This window comes from Mobula birostris, chromosome 29 (genome assembly GCF_030028105.1).
Source record: "Mobula birostris isolate sMobBir1 chromosome 29, sMobBir1.hap1, whole genome shotgun sequence".
NCBI lineage: Eukaryota > Metazoa > Chordata > Chondrichthyes > Myliobatiformes > Myliobatidae > Mobula > Mobula birostris.
In genome coordinates, this window is record NC_092398.1 from 25,208,774 (window position 1) to 25,225,342 (window position 16,569).

Below are 16,569 nucleotides of genomic sequence, written 5' to 3' on the forward strand. Positions count from 1 at the left end.
CCCTTTAAGGATATTGGTGTTCCTTGCCTGAACGTAATGCATTCAGTTATTATACGTTCCACCACACAAGGATAGAAATTCGTTGAAGTTTCAGATCTGATGCAAGGAATACATCGATTAGGACTGCATTCTTTGCTGGTAGAAGATTGAGGCAAGATTTGACGGAAGGGTAGCCGTCAGGTTCAGTCAGCGATGTAATTCGAGGGAAGATAATCTCTGGCCCCGCCAAATGTGTGAACTTTGAGGTGCAAAATCTCTTGTTTGAGTGGATGCTGTGTGGTTTGTTCTCCTGTTACAAATCAGTACCACAGAATAATGGACTGTATACCATATGCAATTCAATGATTTAGCTCTTTGATTCTTCACTGGACTAAAGTGTTAGTAAAGAAAAACAAAAAGAAAAGAGCCATTTTAATGAAACAGTCTAATGTGTGCAAGCTGGAGTTCACGGTTTCCCTTCTGCTGGTCCTCCATCGATATCTCTGGCCGTCATTGACTTCTCGCCCTACTCCAAGGCCACTACTTTGTGGTGTCTACGAACTCTCCTTTCTGGCATCTTCTCTCTCCATATTTTGCCGATAACAAATCCCAGATTACCTCGGTGGCAGGCATAGAGCATGAAAGTACACCTCCCGCATTGGATGGCCAGCAACTCTAACCATAACCCAAACACTACTTCTACAGAAAGACCATGATATTAGCAGTGAAACTTTTCCCAGGGTGTTACTCTTTCCCCACCCTCCCCCCACCAAATTTAGTGATGTCCTCATGACATTGAAATAATTTACCAGCCCTGTATGCAAAGAACAAAGTTCAACCCAGGTGTAAAAGGCAGTGACATAGATCCTCTGAATGATCTCCTCACTCTCCCGTACATGCTGAAGTTCTTGCAGCTGCTGCTCCCAATCCATAGCACAGTCTTGCAGTATCTGCAGCTGGATGCACCTCACGCACATGTAGTCTCCCATGGGGCTCCCTAGACTCCAAAATCAGGAGTGAATAACCCGTAAAGGCCTTTTAAGGTATAGTAAGTATAATTGACACAAGAAGAAGAAAGAGAAGCATAACAAACTCAAACAGACAAGTTACCCAGAGCCAGTGCCACTTCCGTGCCGACGACTCCTTTGAGCCAGTGCTTGACAATCTACTTCCTCCTGTAGCCCGTCCCAACAATCAGCGCTCCAGCAATGCTGGCTCCACTTCTACAAGCATTCACATGCTGTGTTATGGCCAGGAGCGTGGAATTGAACATACCTGCAAGCGAAACTCCGAAAAATACAGTAATTTCTTCTTTGAATGTCATTCCAGAGCCCAATATAAGGCTGGTAGGCGGCAGCGATCGTTGTTCAGGGAGAGTGGAGGTGTGGCACAGTGCACAATGGGGAACGGTATGCGACGATGGATGGGACACTGACGACGCCAAGGTTGTCTGCAGTCAGTTGGGCTGTCCCCCTGCCACAGCAGCAATACAGGGGGCACGCTTCGGGCAAGGCAGCGGGAATATCTGGATGGATGATGTTGCGTGCAATGGAAATGAATCCGCCCTTGACGAATGTTCCTTCCGAGGATGGGGGAGTCATAATTGCGGTCACGGAGAGGATGCGGGAGTGAATTGTACAGGTCAGCATAGAAGAAAGAACCTCTTTGTTTCTGCTTTCTCTCTATTGCGATTAAGAAAGACTCTACTTTTATAATTATGACAGCCACTCTAGTTGCTGTGGGTAAAACGATGAAAATTTATGTATTGATGCTTGACGTTGTTAAGGCAGGCACAACTTAATTAACATTTTTTCTGCATCACTTAAAATGCTGGAGTGTTTCATTTGGCAAATTTGGATGTCCTTGTTGGTCGTGCATACGGGTGCTGATTCCAGCTTCATTTCGGATAAGACATATCACATCAGAAAATATAAGGATTGACTGGTAATTTATCTGTATTCAAAACAGTGAATTGTAACTATTTATTAACGGCATTTCATTAGTTTTCTGGGGTGGGCGTAGGAAGTCTATTTCATAAACTACATATAAACCTTTAGGGCAGGGGCGGCCAACGTTCTACATTCCATGCGTCAAATTTTTCACGCCCGAGTTCAGGTGCGCCATAGAGCTCTTGTACCCTCATTCAATTCTTGTAAAAATATGTTCGTATACACATCTTTAGCATTTTTCCATGATATATTGATTTAATGTAAAAGAAAATAAACATTACCTACCTTAATGACACTTTTAACAAATATATTTTGTCTTCTTTTGATTTCTTCTTTCTTCTTAATCACATCGTCTTTCCGTAACTCAGACCGAAGCACGAGCTTCAGTTTTCCTTCTATTTCAGTCTGATGTTGTGTTTTATACTGTCTATTAAGATCATGTCTTCTATTCTGTGAGAAAGTGTTTTTGCAAACAATGCACAATGGTTTTCCTGACGGACCCGCTATAAATAAGAACTCATTTTCCCTCTGTTCATTGAATTTACTCTTACTATCACTTTCTGCTTTTCTTTTCCTCATTTTCATTTGCACTGTGATGGGTCACTGAATGTAATAGCAAAGCTTAGCTTTTCGAAAAGTACAAAACTGCACATGTTCACGAAGGACGAAGAAAGCATAACTCCGTAGCACACGAGTGTCAATTGTAAACTGACTGACAAAAACCTGCGACCCACCAGTGCTGCAGATGCCTGGCGCCTCAGGATCAAACAACTACGAAACATTTATTGAACAGTTATGGAATGACTGCAGAACAAAAGTCCTTCTTTTCTAATTTGACTTATTGAACATTTTTTAAAATTGAAAACAGATCAATGTGAAAGAAGATATCATTCGCCAAAACGTGCGCAAAATAATAAAATCACGAAACGTAATAACTAAGTTTTAGATTTCTTCTCAGTAAAACCCATTTCTAGATCTAAGCTACTTGAATTCATGTTATAATTTTTTTTCTACAGATCTGGTTTTAGTCAATACTTTTTGCATGAGTAGGCTTACTTTTTTATTATTATCATTGGGTGCAATGCACCACTTTTGGCGCATGCGCCATAGGTTGGCCATCCCTGCTTTAGGCTGTTCTGCACAAGAACTCCCAAGTCCCTTTGCATCTCAATGTTTTGATTTTACTCTGTTTAGAAAATAGTCTGCAGAATTATTTCTACTGATGAAGTGCAAGACAATGCATTTTCCAACATTGTATTTAATTTGCCTTTTCCATGCCCATACTCCCAAACTGTCTAAGTCCATCTGAATTCACTCTCTTTTGAGTTGTATTACCAACCTAATTTTCCCAATCTACCTGCATATTAAAATTTCCCCTTACTATCATAACATTTCCCATTTGGTACACCATTTCTATTTCTGTTTTATTCTGCACTCTACATTTCAGTTACTGTTCCGGGAGCTGCATATTACTGCCATCAGGGTCCATTTCCATTGCAGTTTCCTTACTGAACTGACAAGGATTCAACATCTTCCGATCCAATGTAATATCTTTCTCAGTATTTGATGCCATTCTCTTAACAGCAGAGCGATGCCACGTACCCAGCCTATGTTCATACCCTTTGGATACAATGTACAATGGAAATTCTGCTACCCACCAAACAATCTTTCAGCTACGAAGTGGTGATGTCCAGAAGATCGTATGTGACAATCTGTAAAAGTGCCGTGTTGTTGTGCTCAATAGACGTTGAGAACAGTATTGTAACCCTTCTTGATTCTGCATCCCTCATCACTGATACTCACTCTGCTGGTAGTTTTTTTTTTGTTTTATCATCTGCCCAACTTTCCTACCAGACTGACTGCATGCTGTCTTTTCTCTTTTGCCATCCGCGCTGTCCTAACCCCATTCTCTTTGGTTTCCACCCCTTTGCAAAATTAGTATGAACCCTCCCCAATAGCCCTAAGAAGCCAGTGAGCGAGAAAGTTGGTTCCCATCGGCTTCAGCTGCAACCCTTCCCTTCTTACAGGTCATGCCTCCCCTAGAAGAGATCCGAATGATCCAAGAACCTGAAGCAGTTCACTCCCTGCTGCAAATTGTCAGCCACGCATTTATCTGCCAAATCATTCTGTTTCTACTGTCCCTGGCACGTGACACAGGCAGTAACTCTGAATGTGTTGCGTCTCAGCGTTCCGTCCAGCTCTTTAAATCCTCATTGCGGAACCTCTTTGTACCAAGATTTTAGGCTGCTTTCCCTCCCACTGCACAATGCTATGGACGTGATCTGAGTCCATAGCACCTGGGAGGGAGCAACAGACCATCCGTGTGTCCCGTTCACGTCAACAAACTTTTGTTTCGATTCCTCTGACTATTGAGCCTTGCATCTCAACCGCTCACGACTCTCCCTCTTTCCCTTCTGCAATCCATGGTCAGTGCGATCCACCTGGTCTCCGTGGCATTCTGCTGAGAGGTTATTTTAAAAAATAGGATCAAAATAATACACTTAGTATTCAGGGAATTTACCCAAGAGCTGCTGTGAGCTAAATGCCTATTCACTGTCTAATTCCTTCCCTAACAGTCACTCAGTTATCAGACTCCTGCAGCTCTGATGGATGATCTCCTGGCTCTCCCGTAGAAGCCGAAGGTCTTGCAGCTGCTGCTCCCGATCCATAGCACGGTCTTGCAGAATCTGCAGCTGGACGCACCTCACATACATGTAGTTGCCTGTGGGGCTCCCAAGACTTCAACATCTAACGTGAATAGCACGCAATTGCCTTCTAAACTACACTAAGTACCCTCCTGATGTTACCCAGAGCCAGTGCCTCTTCTGTGCTGAAGACTCCTTTGAACCAATGCCTGACAATCCACTTTAACCACTGGCCTCTCCCAACAGTCAATGCTGCAACAGTGGTGGCTCCGCTTGTGCAAACATTCACATGCTGTGTAATCGATAGGAACGCGGAACTGAATATATCTGAAGCGAATCTCCAAAAAAATACAGTAATTTCTCTTTCAATGTCATTCCAGTGCCCGAAGTAAGGCTAGTAGGCGGCAGCGACCGTTGTTCAGGGAGAGTGGAGGTGCGGTACAATGCACAGTGGGGAACGGTTTGTGACGATGGATGGAACACTGAAGACGCCAAGGTTGTCTGCAATGAGTTGGGTTGTCCCTCTGCTGCAGCAGCAATCTCGGGGGCACGCTTCGGGCAAGGCAGCGGGAATATCTGGATGGATGATGTTGCGTGCAATGGAAATGAATCCGCCCTTTGGGAATGTTCCTTCCGAGGATGGGGGAGTCATAACTGTGGTCACGGAGAGGATGCAGGAGTGATTTGTTCAAAAGGTAGGCATAGAACAAAGAACCTCTTGTTTCTGCTTTCTGTCTATTGGGATTAACAAAGACTCTATATTTCGGTAGTTAGGCCAGCCACTCTAGTTGCCGAGGGTAAAACGATGAGAAATTTTGTACTTATGTTTGATGTTGTTGAGGCAGGCACAATTTAATTAACATTTATTCTGCATTGCTTAAAGTGCTGGAGTGTTTCATTTGGCAAACTTTTATCTTATAGTTGGTCGTGCATACAGGTGCTGATTCCAGATTCGTTTCGTGTTAGATGTCTCAGATCAGAAAGTATAAGGAATGTCCGGTAATAACTCTGTATGCAGTGAATTATAACTATTTGTTAACGGCATTTCATTAGCTTTCTGGGGTTCGCATATGAACTCCATTTCATAAACTGCATATAAAACTTTAAGGTGCTCTGCAGAAGAACTTCCAAGTCCTTTTGCATCTCAGATGTTTGGATTTCACTCTTGTTTAGAAAATAGTTTGCAGAATTATTTCTACTGATGAAGTGCAAGACAATGCATTGTCCAGTATTGTATTTAATTTGCCGCTTCTGTGCCCATTCTGCAAAACTCTCTAAGTCCTTCTGAATTCACACTCTTTTCAGTTCTATTACCAACCTAATTTTCCCAATCTACCTGTGTGTTAAAATTTCCCCGTAGAATCATAACATTTCCCTTTTGGTAGGCCATTTCTGTTTCTGTTGTATTCTGTAGCCTACATTCCTGTTACAGTTTGGGGAGCTGCATATACTGCCATCAGGGTAATTTTCTATTGCAGTTTTGTTCCGCAATCGACAAGAATTCAACATCTTCCAATCCTATGTCACACCTTTCTCAGTAGTTGATACCATTGTCTGACAGCAGAGCGATGCAGCCAATGTTTGTCCCCTTTCAATATAATGTACAATGGAAATTCAGCCACCCAGCAAACAATCTTTCAGCAACGAATTGGTGATGTCCACAAGATCATACATGACAATTTGTAAAAGTACAGTAAGATCATCTAGCTTATTTCTTATATTCTTTTGAATGAGATACAAGGCTGATATAGTGTTTCCAACCTTTTTTTTATTCTGCATCCTAATGCACTGATGATACTCACTCTGCTGGCTGCATTTTATCCGATCATGTAGTTGCCCTTCCTAACAGTCTGACTGCCTGCTACTTTTGTTGCTCTAATATCTTTCGTATCCTGAGACCCTTCACGCAGTTTCCTATCCCCAGGCTAAATTAGTTCCGACCCTCCCCAAGAGTTCTAACAAACCAGCCCGAGAGAATATTTGGCCAAGTGCAACCCCTCCCTTTTGTACAGGTCATCCCTCCTCTATTTGGATTTCCCGCATCTGCAGATTTTTTTTTCCTGTTTGTGAAATGAATGTGCTTGTCTATGGCTGTACCTTAGCAGCTTCAACTGAGAAAATGTAAAAAATACGACCGTAATAGTAAATAAGGAAAAAATACCGAAAAGATGTGGTGAGGAAGTGAGAGGTCCTTGAAATCTTGTCACAGGTTGTGGCAACAGTTCAGTGAAGGGGTAAGTGAAGTTGATTGGCTGTACCGTTTCGTTCAAGAGCCTTGTGCTTGAGGGGTAATTACTGTCCTGATCCTGATGGGAAAAGTTTGGAGGGTCTTATACCATCTGCCTGATGGCAGCAGCAAAAAGAGAGCGTGACCTGGGTGATGGTTTGCCTGGCAAAGGGTGCTGCTTTCTTGCGACAGCACACAGTGTTGATGTGCTCAATGGAGAAAACAGTTTTATTCCTGATGGATTTGGCCATATATACTGCTTTTTGTAGGAATTTCCCTTTAAGGATATTGGTACTCCTTGCCTGAACGTAATGCATTCAGTTATTATACATTCCACCACACAAGGATAGAAATTCATTGAAGTTTCAGATCTGATGCAAGGAATACATCGGTTAGGACTGCATTCTTTGCTGGTAGAAGATTGAGGCAAGATTTGACGGAAGGGTAGCCGTCAGGTTCAGTCAGCGACGTAATTCGAGGGAAGATCATCTCTGGCCCCGCCAAATGTGTGAACTTTGAGGTGCAAAATCTCTTGTTTGAGTGGATGCTGTGTGGTTTGTTCTCCTGTTACAAATCAGTACCACAGAATAATGGACTGTATACCATATGCAATTCAATGATTTAGCTCTTTGATTGTTCATTGGACTAAAGTGTTAGTAAAGAAAAACAAAAAGAAAGAGCCATTTTAATGAAACAGTCTAATGTGTGCAAGCTGGAGTTCACGGTTTCCCTTCTGCTGGTCCTCCATCGATATCTCTGGCCGTCATTGACTTCTGGCCCCACTCCAAGGCCACTACTTTGTGGTGTCTACGAACTCTCCTTTCTGGCATCTTCTCTCTCCATATTTTGCCGATAACAAATCCCAGATTACCTCGGTGGCAGGCATAGAGCATGAAAGTACACCTCCCGCATTGGACGGCCAGCAACTCTAACCATAACCCAAACACTACTTCTACAGAAAGACCATGATATTAGCAGTGAAACTTTTCCCAGGGTGTTACTCTTTCCCCACCCTCCCCCCACCAAATTTAGTGATGTCCTCATGACATTGAAATAATTTACCAGCCCTGTATGCAAAGAACAAAGTTCAACCCAGGTGTAAAAGGCAGTGACATAGATCCTCTGAATGATCTCCTCACTCTCCCGTACATGCTGAAGTTCTTGCAGCTGCTGCTCCCAATCCATAGCACAGTCTTGCAGTATCTGCAGCTGGATGCACCTCACGCACATGTAGTCTCCCATGGGGCTCCCAAGACTCCAAAATCAGGAGTGAATAACCCGTAAAGGCCTTTTAAGGTACAGTAAGTATAATTGACACAAGAAGAAGAAAGAGAAGTATAACAAACTCAAACAGACAAGTTACCCAGAGCCAGTGCCACTTCCGTGCCGACGACTCCTTTCAGCCAGTGCTTGACAATCTACTTCCTCCTGTAGCCCGTCCCAACAATCAGCGCTCCAGCAATGCTGGCTCCACTTCTACAAGCATTCACATGCTGTGTTATGGCCAGGAGCGTGGAATTGAACATACCTGCAAGCGAAACTCCGAAAAATACAGTAATTTCTTCTTTGAATGTCATTCCAGAGCCCAATATAAGGCTGGTAGGCGGCAGCGATCGTTGTTCAGGGAGAGTGGAGGTGTGGCACAGTGCACAATGGGGAACGGTATGTGACGATGGATGGGACACTGACGACGCCAAGGTTGTCTGCAGTCAGTTGGGCTGTCCCCCTGCCGCTGCAGCAATACCAGGGGCACGCTTCGGGCAAGGCAGCGGGAATATCTGGATGGATGATGTTGCGTGCAATGGAAATGAATCCGCCCTTGACGAATGTTCCTTCCGAGGATGGGGGAGTCATAATTGCGGTCACGGAGAGGATGCGGGAGTGAATTGTACAGGTCAGCATAGAAGAAAGAACCTCTTTGTTTCTGCTTTCTCTCTATTGCGATTAAGAAAGACTCTACTTTTATAATTATGACAGCCACTCTAGTTGCTGTGGGTAAAACGATGAAAATTTATGTTCTGATGCTTGACGTTGTTAAGGCAGGCACAACTTAATTAACATTTTTTCTGCATCACTTAAAATGCTGGAGTGTTTCATTTGGCAAATTTGGATGTCCTTGTTGGTCGTGCATACGGGTGCTGATTCCAGCTTCATTTCGGATAGGACATATCACATCAGAAAATATAAGGATTGACTGGTAATTTATCTGTATTCAAAACAGTGAATTGTAACTATTTATTAACGGCATTTCATTAGTTTTCTGGGGTGGGCGTAGGAAGTCTATTTCATAAACTACATATAAACCTTTAGGGCAGGGGCGGCCAACGTTCTACATTCCATGCGTCAAATTGTTCACGCCCGAGTTCAGATGCGCCATAGAACTCTTGTACCCTCATTCAATTCTTGTAAAAATATGTTCGTATACACATCTTTAGCATTTTTCCATGATATATTGATTTAATGTAAAAGAAAATAAACATTGCCTACCTTAATGACACTTTCAACAAATATATTTTGTCTTCTGTTGATTTCTTCTTTCTTCTTAATCACATCGTCTTTCCGTAACTCAGACCGAAGCACGAGCTTCAGTTTTCCTTCTATTTCAGTCTGATGTTGTGTTTTATACTGTCTATTAAGATCATGTCTTCTATTATGTGAGAAAGTGTTTTTGCAAACAATCCACAATGGTTTTCCTGACGGACCCGCTATAAATAAGAACTCATTTTCCCTCTGTTCATTGAATTTATGCTTACTATCACTTTCTGCTTTTCTTTTCCTCATTTTCATTTGCACTGTGATGGGTCACTGAATGTAAAAGCAAAGCTTAGCTTTTCGAAAAGTACAAAACTGCACATGTTCACGAAGGACGAACAAAGCATAACTCCATAGCACACGAGTGTCAATTGTAAACTGACTGACAAAAGCCTGCGACCCACCAGTGCTGCAGACGCCTGGCGCCTCAGGATCAAACAAGTACGAAACATTTATTGAACAGTTATGGAATGACTGCAGAACAAAAGTCCTTCTTTTCTAGTTTGACTTATTAAACAGTTTTTAAAATTGAAAACAGATCAATGTGAAAGAAGATATCATTCGCCAAAACATGTGCGCAAAATAATAAAATCACGAAACGTAATAACTAAGTTTTAGATTTCTTCTCAGAAAAACCCATTTCTAGATCTAAGCTACTTGAATTCATGTTATAATTTTTTTTTTCTACAGATCTGGTTTTAGTCAATACTTTTTGCATGAGTAGGCTTACTTTTTTGTTATTATCATTGGGTGCAATGCACGACTTTTGGCGCATGCGCCATAGGTTGGCCATCCCTGCTTTAGGCCGTTCTGCACAAGAACTCCCAAGTCCCTTTGCATCTCAATGTTTTGATTTTACTCTGTTTAGAAAATAGTCTGCAGAATTATTTCTACTGATGAAGTGCAAGACCATGCATTTTCCAACATTGTATTTAATTTGCCTTTTCCATGCCCATACTCCCAAACTGTCTAAGTCCATCTGAATTCACTCTCTTTTGAGTTGTATTACCAACCTAATTTTCCCAATCTACCTGCATATTAAAATTTCCCCTTACTATCATAACATTTCCCATTTGGTACACCATTTCTATTTCTGTTTTATTCTGCACTCTACATTTCAGTTACTGTTCCGGGAGCTGCATATTACTGCCATCAGGGTCCATTTCCATTGCAGTTTCCTTACTGAACTGACAAGGATTCAACATCTTCCGATCCAATGTAATATCTTTCTCAGTATTTGATGCCATTCTCTTAACAGCAGAGCGATGCCACGTACCCAGCCTATGTTCATACCCTTTGGATACAATGTACAATGGAAATTCTGCTACCCACCAAACAATCTTTCAGCTACGAAGTGGTGATGTCCAGAAGATCGTATGTGACAATCTGTAAAAGCGCCGTGTTGTTGTGCTCAATAGACGTTGAGAACAGTATTGTAACCCTTCTTGATTCTGCATCCCTCATCACTGATACTCACTCTGCTGGTAGTTTTTTTTTTGTTTTATCATCTGCCCAACTTTCCTACCAGACTGACTGCATGCTGTCTTTTCTCTTTTGCCATCCGCGCTGTCCTAACCCCATTCCCCTTGGTTTCCACCCCTTTGCAAAATTAGTATGAACCCTCCCCAATAGCCCTAAGAAGCCAGTGAGCGAGAAAGTTGGTTCCCATCGGCTTCAGCTGCAACCCTTCCCTTCTTACAGGTCATGCCTCCCCTAGAAGAGATCTGAATGATCCAAGAACCTGAAGCAGTTCACTCCCTGCTGCAAATTGTCAGCCACGCATTTATCTGCCAAATCATTCTGTTTCTACCGTCCCTGGCACGTGACACAGGCAGTAACCCTGAATGTGTTGCGTCTCAGCGTTCCGTCCAGCTCTTTAAATCCTCATTGCGGAACCTCTTTGTACCAAGATTTTAGGCTGCTTTCCCTCCCACTGCACAATGCTATGGACGCGATCTGAGTCCATAGCACCTGGGAGGGAGCAACAGACCATCCGTGTGTCCCGTTCACATCAACAAACTTTTGTTTTGATTCCTCTGACTATTGAGCCTTGCATCTCAACCGCTCACGACTCTCCCTCTTTCCCTTCTGCAATCCATGGTCAGTGCGATCCACCTGGTCTCCGTGGCATTCTGCTGAGAGGTTATTTTAAAAAATAGGATCAAAATAATACACTTAGTATTCAGGGAATTTACCCAAGAGCTGCTGTGAGCTAAATGCCTATTCACTGTCTAATTCCTTCCCTAACAGTCACTCAGTTATCAGACTCCTGCAGCTCTGATGGATGATCTCCTGGCTCTCCCGTAGAAGCCGAAGGTCTTGCAGCTGCTGCTCCCGATCCATAGCACGGTCTTGCAGAATCTGCAGCTGGACGCACCTCACATACATGTAGTTGCCTGTGGGGCTCCCAAGACTTCAACATCTAACGTGAATAGCACGCAATTGCCTTCTAAACTACACTAAGTACCCTCCTGATGTTACCCAGAGCCAGTGCCTCTTCTGTGCTGAAGACTCCTTTGAACCAATGCCTGACAATCCACTTTAACCACTGGCCTCTCCCAACAGTCAATGCTGCAACAGTGGTGGCTCCGCTTGTGCAAACATTCACATGCTGTGTAATGGATAGGAACGTGGAACTGAATATATCTGAAGCGAATCTCCAAAAAAATACAGTAATTTCTCTTTCAATGTCATTCCAGTGCCCGAAGTAAGGCTAGTAGGCGGCAGCGATCGTTGTTCAGGGAGAGTGGAGGTGCGGTACAATGCACAGTGGGGAACGGTATGTGACGATGGATGGGGCACTGAAGACGCCAAGGTTGTCTGCAATGAGTTGGGTTGTCCCTCTGCTGCAGCAGCAATCTCGGGGGCACGCTTCGGGCAAGGCAGCGGGAATATCTGGATGGATGATGTTGCGTGCAATGGAAATGAATCCGCCCTTTGGGAATGTTCCTTCCGAGGATGGGGGAGTCATAACTGCGGTCACGGAGAGGATGCAGGAGTGATTTGTTCAAAAGGTAGGCATAGAACAAAGAACCTCTTTGTTTCTGCTTTCTGTCTATTGGGATTAACAAAGACTCCATATTTTGGTAGTTAGGCCAGCCACTCTAGTTGCCGTGGGTAAAACGATGAGAATTTTTCTACTTATGTTTGATGTTGTTGAGGCAGGCACAATTTAATTAACATTTATTCTGCATTGCTTAAAGTGCTGGAGTGTTTCATTTGGCAAACTTTTATCTTATTGTTGGTCGTGCATACAGGTGCTGATTCCAGATTCGTTTCGTGTTAGATGTCTCAGATCAGAAAGTATAAGGAATGTCCGGTAATAACTCTGTATGCAGTGAATTGTAACTATTTGTTAACGGCATTTCATTAGCTTTCTGGGGTTCACATATGAACTCCATTTCATAAACTGCATATAAAACTTTAAGGTGCTCTGCAGAAGAACTTCCAAGTCCTTTTGCATCTCAGATGTTTGGATTTCACTCTTGTTTAGAAAATAGTTTGCAGAATTATTTCTACTGATGAAGTGCAAAACAATGCATTGTCCAGCATTGTATTTAATTTGCCGCTTCTGTGCCCATTCTGCAAAACTGTCTAAGTCCTTCTGAATTCACATTCTTTCCAGTTCTATTACCAACCTAATTTTCCCAATCTACCTGCGTGTTAAAATTTCCCCGTAGTATCATAACATTTCCCTTTTGGTAGGCCATTTCTGTTTCTGTTGTATTCTGTAGCCTACATTCCTGTTACAGTTTGGGGAGCTGCATATACTGCCATCAGGGTAATTTTCTATTGCAGTTTTGTTCCGCAATCGACAAGAATTCAACATCTTCCAATCCTATGTCACACCTTTCTCAGTAGTTGATACCATTGTCTGACAGCAGAGTGATGCAGCCAATGTTTGTCCCCTTTCAATATAATGTACAATGGAAATTCAGCCACCCAGCAAACAATCTTTCAGCAACGAATTGGTGATGTCCACAAGATCATACATGACAATTTGTAAAAGCACAGTAAGATCATCTAGCTTATTTCTTATATTCTTTTGAATGAGATACAAGGCTGATATAGTGTTTCCAACCTTTTTTTTATTCTGCATCCTAATGCACTGATGATACTCACTCTGCTGGCTGCATTTTATCCGATCATGTAGTTGCCCTTCCTAACAGTCTGACTGCCTGCTACTTTTGTTGCTCTAATATCTTTCGTATCCTGAGACCCTTCACGCAGTTTCCTATCCCCAGGCTAAATTAGTTCCGACCCTCCCCAAGAGTTCTAACAAACCAGCCCGAGAGAATATTTGGCCAAGTGCAACCCCTCCCTTTTGTACAGGTCATCCCTCCTCTATTTGGATTTCCCGCATCTGCAGATTTTTTTTTCCTGTTTGTGAAATGAATGTGCTTGTCTATGGCTGTACCTTAGCAGCTTCAACTGAGAAAATGTAAAAAATACCACCGTAATAGTAAATAAGGAAAAAATACCAAAAAGATGTGGTGAGGAAGTGAGAGGTCCTTGAAATCTTGTCACAGGTTGTGGCAACAGTTCAGTGAAGGGGTAAGTGAAGTTGATTGGCTGTACCGTTTCGTTCAAGAGCCTTGTGCTTGAGGGGTAATTACTGTCCTGATCCTGATGGTATAAGTTTGGAGGGTCTTATACCATCTGCCTGATGGCAGCAGCAAAAAGAGAGCGTGACCTGGGTGATGGTTTGCCTGGCGAAGGGTGCTGCTTTCTTGCGACAGCACACAGTGTTGATGTGCTCAATGGAGAAAACAGTTTTATTCCTGATGGATTTGGCCATATATACTGCTTTTTGTAGGAATTTCCCTTTAAGGATATTGGTACTCCTTGCCTGAACGTAATGCATTCAGTTATTATACGTTCCACCACAGAAGGATAGAAATTCGTTGAAGTTTCAGATCTGATGCAAGGAATACATCGGTTAGGACTGCATTCTTTGCTGGTAGAAGATTGAGGCAAGATTTGACGGAAGGGTAACCGTCAGGTTCAGTCAGCGACGTAATTCGAGGGAAGATAATCTCTGGCCCCACCAAATGCGTGAACTTTGAGGTGCAAAATCTCTTGTTTGATTGGATGCTGTGTGGTTTGTTCTCCTGTTACAAATTAGTACCACACAATAATGGACTGTATACCATATGCAATTAAATGATTTAGCTCTTTGATTCTTCATTGGACTAAAGTGTTAGTAAAGAAAAACAAAAAGAAAAGAGCCCATTTTAATGAAACAGTCTAATGTGTGCAGGTTGGAGTTCACGGTTTCCCTTCTGCTGGTCCTCCATTGATATCTCTGGCCGTCATCGACTTCTGGCTCCACTCCAAAGCCACTACTTTGTGGTGTCTATGAACTCTCCTTTCTGGCATCTACACTCTCCATCTTCTGCTGATAACAAAACTCAGGTTACCTCGGTGGCAGGCATACAGCATGAAAGTACACCTCCCGCATTGGACGGCCAGCAACTCTAACCATAACCCAAACACTGCTTCTACAGAAAGACCATGATATTAGCAGTGAAACTTTTCCCAGGATGTTACTCTTTCCCCACCCTCCCCCCACCAAATTTAGTGATGTCCTCGTGACATTGAAATAATTTACCAGCCCTGTATGCAAAGAACAAAGTTCAACCCAGGTGTAAAAGGCAGTGACATAGATCCTCTGAATGATCTCCTCTCTCTCCCGTACAAGCTGAAGTTCTTGCAGCTGCTGCTCCCAATCCATAGCACAGTCTTGCAGTATCTGCAGCTGGATGCACCTCACGCACATGTAGTCTCCCATGGGGCTCCCAAGACTCCAACATCAGGAGTGAATAACCCGTAAAGGCCTTTTAAGCTATAGTAAGTATAATTGACACAGCAAGAAGAAAGAGAAACATAACAAACTCAAACAGACAAGTTACCCAGAGCCAGTGCCACTTCCGTGCTGACGACTCCTTTGAGCCAGTGCTTGACAATCTACTTCCTCCTGTAGCCCGTCCCAACAATCAGCGCTCCAGCAATGCTGGCTCCACTTCTGCAAGCATTCAAGTGCTGTGTTCTGGCCAGGAGCCTGGAATTGAACATACCTGCAAGCGAAACTCCAAAAACTACAGTAATTTCTTCTTTGAATTTCATTCCAGAGCCCAATACCAGGCTGGTAGGCGGCAGCGATCGTTGTTCAGGGAGAGTGGAGGTGTGGCACCGTGCACAATGGGGAACGGTATGCGACGATGGATGGGACACTGACGACGCCAAGGTTGTCTGCAGTCAGTTGGGCTGTCCCCCTGCCGCTGCAGCAATACAGGGGGCACGCTTCGGGCAAGGCAGCGGGAATATCTGGATGGATGATGTTGCGTGCAATGGAAATGAATCCGCCCTTGACGAATGTTCCTTTGGAGGGTGGGGCATTCATAACTGCGGTCACGGAGAGGATGCGGGAGTGAATTGTACAGGTCAGCATAGAAGAAAGAACCTCTTTGTTTCTGCTTTCTCTCTATTGGGATTAAGAAAGACTCTACTTTTATAATCAGGCCAGCCACTGTAGTTGCTGTGGGTAAAACGATGAAAATTTATGTTCTGATGCTTGACGTTGTGGAGGCAGGCACAACTTAATTAACATTTTTTCTGCATCACTGTAAACGCTGGAGTGTTGCATTTGGCAAATTTTGATGTCCTAGTTGGTCGTGCATACGGGTGCTGATTCCAGCTTCATATAGGATAAGACATATCACATCAGAAAATATAAGGATTGACTGGTAATTTATCTGTATTCAGAACAGTGAATTGTAACTATTTATTAACGGCATTTCGTTAGTTTTCTCGGGTTCACGTAGGAAGTCTATTTCATAAACTACATATAAACCTTTAGGGCAGGGGTGGCCAACGTTGTACATTCCATGTGAGAATTTTTTCACGCACGAGTTCAGATGCGCCATTCAACTCTTGTACCCCCATTCAATTCCTGTAAAAATATGTTCATATACACATCTTTAGCATTTTTACATGATATATTGATTTAATATAAAAGAAGATAAACATTACCTACCTTAATGAGACTCTTAACAAATATATTTTGTCTTCTTTTGATTTCTTCCTTCTTCTTAATCACATCGTCTTTCCGTAACTCAGACCTAAGCACTAGCTTCAGTTTTCCTTCTATTTCAGTGTGAGTTTGTGTATTATAGTGTCGATTAAGATCATGTCTTCTATTATGTGAGAAAGTGTTTTCACAAGCAATGCACAATGG

At 42.9% G+C, this 16,569-nt stretch overlaps 1 protein-coding gene across 1 annotated transcript in view; it reads left to right on the top strand.

Moving 5' to 3' along the window:
* LOC140190161 (scavenger receptor cysteine-rich type 1 protein M160-like) overlaps positions 1 to 16,569 on the top strand; it is a 105,258-nt gene that overhangs the window by 1,990 nt on the left and 86,699 nt on the right. Inside the window, exons 2-7 of the mRNA XM_072246672.1 lie at positions 1,309 to 1,620; positions 4,954 to 5,268; positions 8,383 to 8,694; positions 10,972 to 10,989; positions 12,041 to 12,346; positions 15,464 to 15,775. Coding sequence (XP_072102773.1) covers positions 1,309 to 1,620; positions 4,954 to 5,268; positions 8,383 to 8,694; positions 10,972 to 10,989; positions 12,041 to 12,346; positions 15,464 to 15,775 — 1,575 coding nt within the window. The remainder of the gene's footprint in view (positions 1 to 1,308; positions 1,621 to 4,953; positions 5,269 to 8,382; positions 8,695 to 10,971; positions 10,990 to 12,040; positions 12,347 to 15,463; positions 15,776 to 16,569) is intronic.